The 14,598-nt window shown below is 53.8% G+C and overlaps 1 protein-coding gene across 1 annotated transcript in view; it reads right to left on the bottom strand.

Moving 5' to 3' along the window:
• SLC22A18 (solute carrier family 22 member 18) overlaps positions 1 to 14,598 on the bottom strand; it is a 56,418-nt gene that overhangs the window by 2,374 nt on the left and 39,446 nt on the right. The window contains exons 7-9 of the mRNA XM_026092753.2: positions 11,275 to 11,375; positions 3,130 to 3,231; positions 553 to 673 (exon numbers count right to left, since the gene is read on the bottom strand). Of these exons, the coding sequence (XP_025948538.2) occupies positions 553 to 673; positions 3,130 to 3,231; positions 11,275 to 11,375 (324 nt within the window). The remainder of the gene's footprint in view (positions 1 to 552; positions 674 to 3,129; positions 3,232 to 11,274; positions 11,376 to 14,598) is intronic.

Below are 14,598 nucleotides of genomic sequence, written 5' to 3' on the forward strand. Positions count from 1 at the left end.
AGCCTATCTCCCGGCCCCAAGTGCATTTACAGAAACCGCGATTGCTTCCAAGGGCCGTGCCGCTGACACGGCTCGGCCTCAGAGAGGCCCCTGGCACTCAAACGTAGGCTGCCGTGTTGGGGCTCCGCGGGAGCTGGACGCTTGCCACCAACGCGCCCAGCGTGGCGTCACAGCAGCACGACGGCACGACCTGGGAAACGCACCAGCCTTCGACCTCCACCCAGCGAGTCAGCCGTCCCCGCCGCGTGCGCCTGCTCGAGCCCGTCCGCGCCCGTCCCACGTTTCTAAGCAGAAGCTGAGAGGAAGGGAAATCTGGTCGCGGGCCCTCTCAGACCCCCGAATCATCTCGGCCCAGGCGCACACGCAGTCTTCTGCGGGAAACCCTGCCCGAGGCGATGGGCCGGCGCCTGGCACTGCTCGCGCAGAGCACCTCGCCGGGCAGCCTCGCGTTTCCAAGGGCCACGCGGCTGGGGCTGAGCTGGCGAGCACCAGCCTGGCTCAGGAGAGAGGAAAGCGGACGGAGACCAGCCTAATCTTCTCCACGACTCTTACCGGTGTCGGAGGCGGGGACGGACTTGGTGAGGATGCTGTCGGTGATGGTGGCCAGCGTGCTGAAGGCGAACACCAGCGGCACCGCGATGATGCAGTAGTGCAGCACGTTCCTCATCAGGGCCTAAGAGAGGGGGCAAAACGTAGCGCGGGTCACCAGAGAGCCAGCTCCCGGGCAAGCACTTCGCAGCGAGAACAACGTCTTGTGCCAGGCCCACAGCTCCGGTCAACCGAGGAAGCCCCGCTGACTTACGACAGCGAGACTCCGGCCGTTTCGGGGCCTCCTGCACCCCACCATTGGCGCGTAACGCATTATTTTAAGCACGCAGCACGAGTAACAGATGACGATCTGTACTGTGGTAGCACGCTCCGTAGCGCTGCTGCGAGTATTTTTAGAGCCTGGGAATGAGTGACGTCCCCATCGCGCCCTTCCCCCCGTCTCCTGTCTCTTGTCCAAGTCCCAAGGGGACGCGGAGCAGCCGATGCATGCGGTGTGCTTCAGGAAGTCTCCATTACCTACACCAAACAGCCTAGAGAAGGCGTTTCAGCTCATTACCATAAATAATTAAAACTAAACTAAGCTTGTCAGAATAAATGAACACGGTACATTATGTAACGCGGAAGCTCTGGGGTTTCTAATCCTGTTCTTCTGCTTGCTCGCTAATAAATGCACTGAATTCAGCAATCTGCAGTGGGTCTCCTGGCCGTAAGTGCACATTAGCGAGCACAATTAGGGAGAGTAATGACTCTGTTATTGCCCATATCCTTAGCGGAGACATCCCTCCAGCTGCTAACGCTTAAACAAAAGCGGTGAGAATCCCTAAGCCCGAACTCCCGCGCAAGCCCTGCTGGTCGAATGAACAGATTTCTCTGGGGAATGAAAAGGAAATTCACTCTTTCTTGGAAGTCTCTGGTCCCCACCTTAGTCTCAAGGAGTGTTACCGTGGCTGGAAAACCCTTCTGCCGCTGGTTAAGCCAGAGGTTTCATTCACGGGAGTTCGCTCACAACATCTGGCCCGTGCCTCTCGGCTCCAGAAGATGGAGAAGCCCGGAGACATCGCTAACTAATGACTTGGAAATACCAAGGTTTATCCCAAACTGCATTCAGAGGCCCCCTAGACTCATACGTAGCCGGGTTTCTGTCCTCGGAGGGGCTCTTTGCCTAGATTTTGGTTAAGAAAAAATGTTTCCTCGCTCCCTTGAAGCTCTACAAGAACCGATTCAGATAAAACCTGGTCTCTGCTACTCATCAGATCCCACTCTTTTAAAGTAGATTTAAGCACATGTTCAACATCTGCGTCCACGCTTGTGCCCAGCCCACCTCCTCCCCGCACAGCGGCCGCTGCGGGATGCCAAGCGCGTGGCATGGACCTTCGTTGCGGCAGCCTCAAGATGGGTTTTGAGGTTTTTCTTTCTTTTTTTTTTTTTTTAAGGAACAACCAGCCTCTTGGCTTGCTCGGGCTCCGAGCGCAGGGCTTCAGGCGCAGCTGGCGGGCGGGGGATGAAAAGCCAAATCTGCCTGTTCAGGGCCCTCCTGCCGCTGTGATGGGACTCATCCCCGCAGAGACCCCCTCCTTTATGGAAACCCACCCCAGAAACGGATGTTTTCCTGGCAACCGCGCGAACAGAGCGCTTTTTAACAAGGTCCCCCGGCGCGGAGGGCTGCAGCTGCATTTGCCTATGAATAGTTCCCGTGGGAAGTCGCTGCTGACCCCGGTCCCCGGCCCGTGCTGCCAGGATGTCCAGGGCCCTGCAGGCACGGCCTAACTGCCAGCTCTAAAACGAGCTTCCAGCAGCCCTTTCCCCGCCTTCCCGGCACGAACCATCCCGGTCACCAGCGCTGCCATCTCCACCGAGGAAACCGCTCGTTACTCTCCTTAAATCGCGCCCGGCTATTGCCGCAGTCGTGCCCAGCCCGCCCACGGGTCCCATCCGCGCTGCTTTTGGAGGGGTTTCAAGCCTGCCTAACGCTGCTGCATCCCGCAGAACTGGCCGAGCGGGAGGTGCCGATGTCCCCTGCCATCGATGCTCTCCCTGCCGCCCCCGCCGCTCCCAGGGTCCCCCCGCGTCCGCCTCGGCGCTGCCCTCCGGGTCGGCCCGCTTTCCCGGTTGCTCTTTAACATGGGCACCAACCCTTGCCAAGGCAAAGGGCGGCGGGTAGCATCGCCTACCCCGAAACTAGGGAATAAAACCCTTCCCTTGCTGCCTTCCTCCCCAGGTGCTCTACCTTTGGGGGCACGAACAGAAAGCCCTAAGAGAACAAGCTCAAACCTTTGCCGCCCCACAGCAGCGTATTAGCGACGTGGTTTTTCCTCCTTCACTTATTTTGAAGGCAGTTCAGGAAAGGCAGCAGCTAAGAAAGACCGAGGCAGGACTTCCATGCCAATCCAGTGACTCAGGACGGATTTACAAGTTTCTGTGTAGGATCATTACTATTACCATTACTTTTTTAAACCCCTGAACTATTACTCACGTGTTTCTCTCTCGCCGAGCGCGGCCGCGTTTGCGCGAGGAGCCGGTAGCCAGCCCGCGGCGCGGGGAGCCGTGCCCGGCGGAGCAGGCGGCGGCAGCGAGCCTTACCATGGCCAGGCCGACCCCGGCGAAGACGGCGACGCTGAGCCGCAGCAGGGTCTTCTCCGTGCAGAGGCTGGTGAGCTTCCCGACGACCAGGCCCTGGACCACCTGGGCGAGAAGCACAGGAGGTCCCGTCGGCACCGATCCGAACGAAGCGCGGTGAGAGCTGCCCCGGCGCTCCGGGCGAAGGGAAGGCAGCAAACGCGTTGCTCGTTTCCTTGCTTTTTTGGAGAAAAAGTACTTCGCTACCGCAGCGAACAGCTGCAAGACCTGATTCGCGACTTGGAGCGTTTTGCGTTATAAATCTGCCCGATCAGATTAAAAATCTCTGCTGAGAGGCACATACGTGATTTTCCATCGCTGCCCAACCACGAGCACTGATCGAAACTTCCTAAAGACAGGCACAGATATAAATAAATTTTTCTGGCTCATGCGATTTTTTTTTTCATGGAATACAATTAATATTGCTTTAAATTCTTCATTCTTGCCAAGTCCTTCAAAAGAAGAATCATACATTTATACACAGAGGAGGAAAATGCCTCCTTTCCTGCAACTTTTCTTGCCCTTATTTTAAAGTATAAATACACAAGTTGGGTGGTTCGTCATTTTTATGCAGGAAGCAAGTACAGCAGAGAGGAAAATCTGCCCCAACAGTATGCACAGACATGGGGGACGGGCAACTGGATCTACGGATTTTAAATAAAAACTGGGGGAGAGGGGGAAGGAAGGAGGAGTAAAAAATGCAAGCCCTGGGAAGTATTTTGCTTTTATAGCTGTTCAGAGAGCAGATATTCCCTCTTTTCATTCATCTGTGCAGCATCTCGTGCCATCAGGTGCTGCCCAGCGAAATGAGCCCAGAGTGACCGGATTTCGGGGGAGGTACAGACGGGAATCTCCCAAGTTTTCCCTGCTTTGAACAGGCTGGTTTAATCTGAGCAAAATGCTAACTTGAAAGAGCCTTTCCAGTGCAAAAAATACTTTGTTTTGCAAAATGGCTTTGTTTCAGTTCCAGTCCCGCTTAAACAAAACCTTGGTTTGCTGCTTTAATGTGGAACAATACTATGTCACTTGTCCTCTGAATATACTAATCCTAAAACCAAAACTCCCAAAGCAATCTGAAGGAAACTAGGGCAAAATAAATAACATAAATAACAAAGCTACTAAAAAGAAAGGAAATGCTAAATCTCTGAGAAACAGTCAGGAAAAGAATTTAATTGTGACTGAAAAAATCAAATAGCAAAAACCAGACATTAATAGAAAGCAAATGAGAAATTAAAGTTGATGTAAAAAACAGCAAAAAATGGAGTATTTTCTCAACAATTTATAGTTTAATGGAAAACGGCAGTGTCCCCTGCTCTGGCGCCCTCGACCCCGGGCCCCGGCAGCGTGCCGGGCCAGCCGCCCGCCTTGCCATCGCCCAACGCAAAGACTGAAGTCAACTGGAAAACTCTGCGGCTGGGACTGACGGGTTACGGGCACCACAGCAGGTCTTGCCAGCCAGGCGACCCAACAAAGACTCATTCAAAATGAGTAAAAAAATGGAGAAAATAGCAGCGTGGGAGGGGGCGACCGAGAAGGTGTCGCCCCACTTCCTCGGTGAGGGTGAATCAACTCTTGCAGACCTACTGCAGCGAGATACGGGGCGACACCAAGCCACCCCCGGGCCGCGGCAGGAGACCGACGGCAATTGTGGCTGCGCTCGGGCTGGGTGGAGCAGCAGCTGAGCAATGTTTCATTCATCCGAGCGCTCCTAAAACGAAGAATCGTCATTAACTTTTTGCAAGTGTCCCCTCTGCCCCGTCACCGAAGCGGCCCGGCGTGCCGGCCTGAGTCACGCCAGCTCGCCCGCGTGGGAGGCGAGCCCCGTCACGGTGCGACCTGCCTCGGCGACGGCACCATGCAGGCTCCGGCTCAGCGCCTGAGCCACCCGAGAGAAGGAAACGTTTCTCAATGTGCCCAGACTTGAACGGCGTATTTAATTGGGATAGGCCGCGCAGGCACGGCCCTGTCCCTGCCCTCCGTTTAGTCATCGGGTATATCAGCAGCTATGCCCCAGAGAAGTCTCATCCAGCTACCGTGGGACTGGCTCGGCCAAAAAGGTCTCAGTCAACAAATGTGGGTATGCAAACACGGGAACTGGGGCAGTTGCAACAAAAGCACATTTTCGGCAGGCAGAATTTGGGAGCACGAAGCATCATGTCCCCGTTTGGTGCCAGGCAGCAACGGCGTGCTGATGCGCAGACCCAGACCAGCGCAAAGACTGGGTATGGGACAAGCAACAGATCTTGGCGCTCCTCAACAGCCAGCACCAGCCCAAGTCCCCTGCTTTCCTGCTGGGCTAAACAGTGGCCCTGGGGTCACACCAGCTGCAGGCTCTGTGTATTTAGCCTCCCCACTGGTTATACTATGCCTTTGCTGGCTTTCTCTGGGGGACCCCCTTCCGAGTGTGCCCATTTCCAATCCATAAGCCACAGGTAGGCAGGCCCATCACCTTCATTTTGGGCACCATCAAACCACCATCTTGACCGAGGCCCTGGCTGATGTTCCCAGTCACTGGGAGCTCAGGGCTTGTTTCCACTTCCAATTTAGACCTGAAAATACCTTAGAAGAGATTAGCTCTCTACGAGACGGCTTTCTCGAGTCACAGATAAGCTCACAGAATCCCTAGAAAGAGCTCAAGAGGAAGAAAAATCTAGAAAAATGGGCATGAAGGCCTTCGTATCACCTAGGGACACCGGCGCGACAGTCCTCTGGGAGTTGCCCTGCGCGTGCTGCAACTCGGCATTTGCTGTTCGTAGTCATGCCGGCAATTTTCCACGGGCAGGCAATCACCCGGCTGGCGTGAGCGGCGCTGCCTTGCGCACTCCCCTTGGGAGCGGCGTGCGTTCTCCCGTGCACCGTTTTGGAGGCTGCGGGTGCGGATTTCGGGGCCGGCGGCACCGCAAAGGCGGCAGTGGCGGTGAAGCATCCTCCTCGCTGTTGGCCTCTCCCGGGCTTTCCGGGCGCACGCAACCCCGGCTGCGGGCAGCCCGCAGCGGGCCTCCCCCGGCCGCGTTTCATCTCGCCGCACAGCGCTCGCCTTTGTGAGCCGAGAGGAAATTGTTTGCAAGTGAAATAGCACTGACTGCCCGTGGCTGTGTACACAGGTCACAGGAAAAATGAACCGATCCTTTCTCTTCCTTCTTCATTAAAGGCAAACGAGGCTCCCGATGAATGCGGAGGAACAGCGAAAACTCTGTCTCCTCGCCTTTTCGCTCTCGTCTCCCTGGAGATCTGTTCCACCAGCTCAGCTGATCACTCAGAAAAATAACCACCAGCGCTATTACTGTTCGGGAAGGAAGCGGCTCCCACTAGCTTAGAAGAGCCTCTTCACACGTTTTTTTTCTGTTAACCTCATTATCGAGTTTCCTAAACCTCCTGCAGAATGGAGCAGACTCTTACTGCTTTGAGGCGGAAGGCGCTAATTTTGGAGCGCCTCTCTAACGACGCGGCAGCAGCTCCCGAGCAGGACGAGCATCCGTCGGTAGCTGCCCTCATTGGCGGGCGCTAGACGAGTCGCGTGGAAAAGGTGCGACGCACCTCGATGACCGGCTGGTTATCCACGCTAGTCTGCGGTCCTCGAAGGTCCGGCACAGTCAAGAAACAAAACACGCGTTCACACGACAGCGTGGAAATGGAAAGACCGGAGGGGCTCTGGCGGCCGGCCGCTCTGCGGGCCAGACGAGGCGGTGCAGCTCACCAGAGGAGATGCAGGGCCCCAGCCCCGGCGCAGGCAGCGTCACTCACAGCAGAGGCAGCCTCCCACGCGCCGGGCCTGTGTCTCGCCTTGGCGCTCCCGCCAGCCGGGCAGCTCCCGGGCTCAGGGCAGAGCGGGCTGCGGTGGGACGCGCAGCTGGGCACGGAGGCGAGCGACCCGGAGGAGCAACGAAAATCAAGGCTGCTCTTTATCGGCTTAAAGTGGTGAAAAATCTTGTCGTGGGGGAAGAGGAAAGCCTTTTCTACCGAAACAGCGATGCTGGAAAGCTCTGGAGAAGTAGCTCAGGTCCTGCGGAGCCGCGCCAGGGTGTCGAGGCGGGAAGGAGAACGCGCGGCGAGGCCCGAACTGCTGAACGCAGCACTTTGCCCAGCGGGGGAAAGAAGGGGAAAGAAGAGCGTGTTTGGCAAACGCCAGCCTAATCGCTCTCTTCCCCCCCTCCACAGATTTAAATCCTTCAAAGCAAGGAAACTGGAGAACTTGCTGTTTGCTGTTGTCAGGTCCCTTCCCCAAGTGGGTTTTTCCCCTAGGCGTACCTGGCTGCGATTAAATCCCCGGCTCTTTAATCATCTCTTCTGCTGCACAGGAAAAAAAGAAAAGCAAGCGGGACAGACGGGTGATAAGAGGATAGGCAATGTAAATCTCTCCTCCAGGAATCTCTCTCATCTCTTCAGCATCACTGGGTACAAACTTGTCCCACCAGAAACGGCGCAGCAAGAAGTGCAGTTTGTACAACAATACGCATTAAAAGCGGTAAATACAACAGATGTCTTATGATTTCTTGATCCTCAGGGTAATAAATACCTACCCTTAGTCCCACCCGGCGTTTTTGTTCGGTTTGTTTTGCTTCGTTTTTGGAGAAAAAGTTCTTAAAGGAAAGTTTCCCCGCCCCCTCCCACGGTTTGAAATCTAAGCATCAGATGGGACTTGTAGATACTAAGCAGGGACTCCAGGTATTTCACTTGCCTAATCCTCCGGCAGCGTATCCCAAGCAGATAGCACGCAGGGACTTTCTCCATGTTGGTGCGTTCACAACTCCAAAAAAAGAAAAAAAAAAAAACAACCCACAAACCGAAGGCATCCTGCTCTCTACATCCGTGCCCTCACTTCGCTCTCTCCTATCGGACTCCTCCTCCTCCTGCATTTACGCTGGCACAGCCGCAGCTTTCATGGCATTTTAAGCCTGCCCCACACTTTCCAAGAGCCTCTGCTATTAGGTTATGCTCCGCGCCCAACTGCGAACAGATGTGGCTGATGATACCTTCTTAATGGTCATGAGGAAAAAAAAAAAGGTTTTTTTTGAAAAAAATTACCCTTTCAACTACTTTGCTGTTGGAAAGCACGAGCCAATGTTTGGCGGAGCCAGGGGGCTTCCCACGCAGCGCGATTTATTCTCGTGTGCCAAAGCACTTGGCGCCAGAAGGTTAGCGTCAATTCTGCACATGAGGCACGGGAGGCAGAGGACAAGGCAACTGCTCCAAGACGGAAAGCAGGACAGCGGCAGAGCCTGGAGCAGTAAACCGAGGCTAACTCCTAGCCCAGTGCTTTGCCCACAGGCCAGCAAGCCCCCGTGCCCTGCGGACAGCATGGAAAAGTGCACCTCTGACAGCTTTTACACTATGCCCACAGACACACTGCAAGCTGCCGGCTTTTGGCCACGCAGGTCTCTCCTAGAAACATCAGGCCCTGAGCACCCTGTCTTGACCACGCTTGCAACCGTGGCAGATTCGGGGCCAGTCGCTAACCACTCTCCACACCCTCTGCCTGCCAGGAGGGTATTAAAAATGCTACCACCGCCTGCGGGGTCCGTGTTTTCGCACCAGCCTTCCCACGGACCGAGGTGCTTTAGATGCCGATGACAAGGCACCGAGTTGCCGACCCAACGCTCGGCAGACCGCTCGCGGCTGCTCTCGACCTCCTTCCTAGCCGCCTCCAACCAGGAGAGCAGTGAGAAACACAGATGTCTATGGTACGTTGGCCACTTCTCGCCGCAGTAGGTTAAACGAGGCTGAGAAGCTGCAAAATAAGGTTAAGCAACTGGAGCAGAAGATCCTTGGGGTGGGAAAGGAAAGCAGTGAGAGGCCATTGGCGCTTGGACCACCCTGATGCTGCTTTCTGCGCTGGGAAGGGAGCCTGCGACATCTTTTTTCTTTTGTGGGGGGCTAGAGAAGATGCCAGTTTCGACAAGAGCAAGATTGGATTAAAAAAATAGAAACCACTTTGGAAATCTCATTACAGGTGCCACCATGTTCCAGCGTTCGGGGGCCTGTCAGGATTTTAACTGAGCAAGTCAGGCAGAAGGGAAAAACCCCACGACACCTTAGAGAAAGGCAAACTAAGGAATGCGAAACCAAAGCTGAGGAGCTGGTTGATGAGATTCACTGAAAAGGGCATTATATGCGTTATGAATAAAGCTATAATTTACTCGGTGAAGTGGGGAAGCCAGTCAGCAGATACTAATCACCGTTCACCCATGTAGCCTGGTGGAATCCAGCTGCACCTTCATCTGCATTTGTATCTCCAGCGCTATCAACCGACTGTACAACCAGAACGACACTATCTGAAATGCCAGTGGGGGAAAGACAGTGGTATACAAGTACATCTGGGTGCAACAGGACAGAGCTGGCACACGTTACGCTCCCTTCATGTCTCCTCCATCAGAGGAACCTCAAAGAAAGCAACCGTAACACATGAACTCCGTACAGCCACCGTCTACAACAGACACCTCTGGACCACTCCAGCCAGAGACCTGACCTGGAAATGAGAACACGAATCTTATGTTTTGCAATAATTTAAAATCCAGATCCTCCTCTGGAGGAAGCGTTGCTGATTTGGACTGGTTGAGGATTTGGTCCTGCACGAACTAGAGCAGAGGCGTTCCTAGCTTGCAAACATCAGTTTTAAAGTGGACAGAACGAGCACCAAATCAGAAAGCAGTGCTCTCCGGGCTTTCTGGCAGGATGGCTCTGCTGCTGTCAGGAATCAGGTGTTCTGGGCTTAAAAAAAAAAAACAAAAAAACAAAAAAACCCAGCACGTACTTTCACCCTTCCCTCTTTGGTGGTCTGACAACAATCCGCAACGTGGCATCACGAAGAAGAGAAGTTTCTTTGTACCACGAGACCGCATCACTCCTGTATTTCTGCTGTCCAGAGTCACGCATAGCTGAACATGCGCAGCAACGCAGACAGGAACTGCCAGGTTGCCGTATATGACAGAAACCTGGCTGGCTGACAAGAGCTCATTTCCGTGCCAAATGTCCCAAGGCAAAGCCTCCCCAGCGAAGCAGACGGGGCACCCGAGCCTGCAGGCCACTGGTGGACCAGAGCGCTTTAACAGGTACTGCACTCATGGCCTCCAGAGGATGAAACCCAAACTACCTGTGACTGTGAAGGATCAAGTCTTTGGTCCATGCTGACATCTGGTTACCTACCACGGAGCAGCGTGAAGGCTACAGTTCCCTGATCTGCCAGATCTGCATCCGTATGGAGGTGCACCAACACGGCGGCAGAGGTCAGCGTACCTGCACCCGTTTCAACCCCGCTAACACGGGGGGCAGCAGCAGGGAAGTCAGACATCCCAGGCTTAGCCGCAACGTCCAAGCTCTACCCAGCAACGCGACCGCTCCGTATCAGGCTGCGCGGGTGCCGCTGTCCCACCAGGGCTACTGCACCCCTACGAGCTGGCTTCAAACGACAGCACGTCCATGCTGCGACTGCGTATTTGATCACAGCACAGACATATATGTAACAGGAATTTAACTGACACAGCCACGCTTGCCAGCTCCTCTACTAAGGTGCCCAGTTTAGGTGAAGCCAGACCAGACCCCCTCTACCTGGAGGCTTGCCTACAACCATCTGCTGCTATTTCTGCAGAAGTATTAGCCTCTTCCTCCAGAAGGAAAATCTGTAACACAGCACCTTTATTTTTGATCCTGTTCCTGCCTGATTCAGCTGACTTTTCCCTTTTGCTCATTTTGCTAGCCATATCCCACGTAAATTTACAGGGTGCCTCTAAGTAAATGTAAATCAACTAATCTGCACCACTGAAAACCTTAATCCAGACACTTTAGCATCAATGTAAATTTTATTACAAAAACTAGGACAACACATCAGTCCAAGGACATTTTAGTTCCACAGCTTAAAGGCCTGCAAAGAGAGACAGAGGAAGGTGGCTATCAGGGCACTTCCCTCCCTGCTTTCTTTCCACCCTAAAGAATAGAAGAAATTTGGAGTCACTTTCGGTTTTAGGGGCCAAGTAACGCACGGCAGAGCTAGGAGTGCGTTTATATGATTTTCGTGTCAATATGGTACCGAATTTGGGAGACCATTCGTAGAAAAGGTAGCACAGTGCAAATCAGAAAGCAGCGTGGCGAGACAGGGACTTGCACGTCACTTACCATTTGAAGGACACCAAAATACGACATCAGGTACCCGGACTGCAACGCTTCCAAGCCAAAGAAATCCATAGAGATGATGGAAAACATAATCAGGAACAAACCTAGCGGGAGGATTAATGAAAAGTATACATCAATACACACTGCATAGAGTGGCCCAGATCTGCTCTGTCACCTTCGGTGCGAGCCAGTAGCTCTCCCTGGGGTTACAGTGACTGGGTATAAACATGAGCAGAATCCTATTCAAAGTCAGTCTATTAATTCAATCTTTAAATGCTTACTTTTTTATCCCCCTAACTTTCATCTTTAAATAATGAGACTACGTAGGCTGTAGATGCAACTGTTTATTACAAACTGGTAAATATTTTTACCACCAAGCCAGACCAACCATTAAGGCAGCAAGAAAACATTTGTTCAGACAAGACTGTAACCATAAAATAATCTGATTGGAGTCCTCGTTCCCTTTGCCTAACTGCAGATGTTCACCACTGGGAACGCTGCCTGGGAAGCAGGCTGGTGACAGCAGATCAAATACAGTGGTTTCCCTGCCCAGCTCGCCAGTGGCTGCAGTGGCACATGGCACTTCGCTTTCAGGGACAGATAGTGGTGTCACCACGGACACGCAGTTAGGGAAGGATGGACGGAAACAGCACACACGGGGTCTGCTTTTCAATTCAGGCAACTTCTGGAAAGCACGGTGGAAGATGCCCACTCACTTAATCTCATATAAAAATATAATTATATACAATAGCATGCATTTCCTCCACCACCAAGTACACACAAAACCAGACACACACACACAATCGTACACAAAGAGCCATCAAATTAAAGATATGATGACTAAACACTGTTCTCTAAACAAGGGGGAGTGGGGTACGAGACTGCTACCTCCCCTGACGCCTTGCGCACCTCAGAGGTGCTAACGCGGTACGAAGCTGTGGCTCTCGGCATGCAAACGTCCACCCGGCTTGAGCACCGGGTAGCAGAGATCCTGCTGGGGAGGGAGAGCAGAGCGGGTGACCCTCGGAGGTCCACGCCTGCCCTGTTTCCTAGGGTCCTCCAAGGCACAAGCACTCGGTGAGGGGGGAGCTACCATCCTCTCTTCTCTTAGTGGTAAGGAAACAGCGTACAGGAAGCAATGTGTGAGCACCGAGAAGACGGACTGCGGCCTGGCATGACGACTAATTAACCCCGCAATGCAGAAACGATCTTGCCTGCATCTGCTGGAAGCGTGAGGAGAGCCATCCCCGACTGCTGACAGCGACGCTGCACACTCATCCCGCGCTTAACCCTGCCCACCTGCGACGGGCGGACAACACAGCCCGTTTTACTCACATTTAGAGAGGTAAATGTGTTTTTCAGTGAAATTCCACAAAAGGGAACGCTTGAACAAACGACTTTGGGGCTGGTAAGAGGAATCGCACCCTGGAAGTGGCTCTTTTTCCACGTTAAACAGAACGAGCAGGCGGGCTCTGTCCCCAGGGCGCACCGCATCCATCCCTACCAGCGCGCAGTGCATCCACGCGCCCGCTTGCTTCTGCCAGTGGCGCGTTGGAACTGACGCCTGTCCCTCCGAGCACCTCGGCCCTTCGCCTCGGGGACCACCATCCCCACCGAAAGCCTGCCCAGACACCACCGGTCCCCGGGGACACCTCTTCCACCCCTGACGGCCTGCTGGTCTCCTGGGGGAAGGAGGGGGCAGGAAGGCTGCTGCGTGCTGTTCCTCCCCAGAAGCTCTGGGGAAGGCGCAGGGGTGCTGGGTGCTTGCTGAGACTTACGGATTCGCCCCAGCCGTCGGCAGGGAGCACCCCGCTGCCGTCCGGTTTATTTTGAAATCACTCCCGGCTCAAGCCAGCTTAAGGTAACATGCAAATAAAAGTACTTACTCACCACAACCAAAACAGACAACAGAGTTGCACACGCTTATAAAAGACACACGTGAAGAAATGAAAGAAAAACCACACGTCGTTACACTCGGTAAGATCAGACCGAAAAGGGCGCTCTGCCTTCACGCAGCTCCCTCTCCGCCGGCACCACCTAGGAGGGATCCCACCTTCCCACCCGCCCGACGCCTCTTCCTGGCGCAACGCGCCAGCTCTCACAGCTCATCTCCCCTTTGAAGTCCCTCACCAAGTGCAGGCAGATTTGATCTTTCTTCCCCAAACCAGCCGAGTCCTTTCCCGAGCAGGAGACAGGGTTTCTCCTGAACGAAGCTGGGCGCCGCGTGACTCCCCCGGGGAGAAGCAAACGTCTCTCTTTGGGGTCTAAACAACGGCTGAGCTCTTTAGAAAGCCCGGCACGAGAGGGACAAGTGACTAGTGCTGAGCAGCAGAAGGCAGGTTTATGGCTTGCAAGACTCGGTAAGAATGAGGATTTGGGTGATGCATTCAAAAGCACCACAGAGAGACATTTTTCACATTTTTGAACAAAGACTGGGAATTTCTAAAAGCAATCAGTGGCTTTGGGAACACCAGCTTTGCGACTCTTACTTAGAGCCACTTTGAACAGGTGAGCACCTAGCTACCGAAAGCCCTTCTCAGACCTCCTACAGTGCACTGCCCAAAGCAACGGGACACGGAGATCCCAGGCCCCTGGTAAAATCCTGGTCTGTGCATGAAAAAGTCTCCTTAAAAATGGACACAGATGTGATCCTGTTAAAGCCAGAGCTTGCACAAGAACTAGGGAGCCAAAGATTCATTCAAGCAGTTAATTACCAGTGTTTTCAAGGCCGTGGTGACTTCTGACCCCTCAATATGATTGTTTGACATTTTCATCCTCGTGTTTTGTTTTCTGCCTCTTATCTACCACAGCGCGATGAGGCTTGCTTCTCCCAGGCCAAGTGAGACTCCGGTTCAGCCATGCCCAGAGATACAGGCCATCCCGGCCGGCTCTTGGTAGCTGTCCTGCCACCAAGGCGGCAGAGCCCGTCTCTGCTCTCCCGCAACGCAGGGAGGAGGTTCTCGGCCATGCTCCCCTCTCGCAGGACTCTCTCTCTTCTCAACACGCTAATTTTTGACAACACTGAGATCCGTAAGGAACAGAAGGTTTTCTTCTGCGTATATCGCAAGCTTGTTTACAAAGTAAACAGCGAAAGGGCTGTAATTTGGATGATCTAATTAATTGCACAGTCGCAGCAGGGAGAGGAAAGGTAGGTGAGCTCATTAGGAGCTCAGCCTCCAGCCATGTGTTGCAAAGGAGCAGCTGACGGCCAAACCCCCCTTCAGCTGCAACCAGACCGTCAGCGACCTAATGAGAGACCAGCAAAGGGAAGTCGCCAGGATTTTAACAGGCAGAGCTCTTCACGGCTATACTTCTGGCAGCAGCATC

The sequence above is a fragment of the Dromaius novaehollandiae genome, chromosome 5 (assembly GCF_036370855.1).
Source record: "Dromaius novaehollandiae isolate bDroNov1 chromosome 5, bDroNov1.hap1, whole genome shotgun sequence".
NCBI lineage: Eukaryota > Metazoa > Chordata > Aves > Casuariiformes > Dromaiidae > Dromaius > Dromaius novaehollandiae.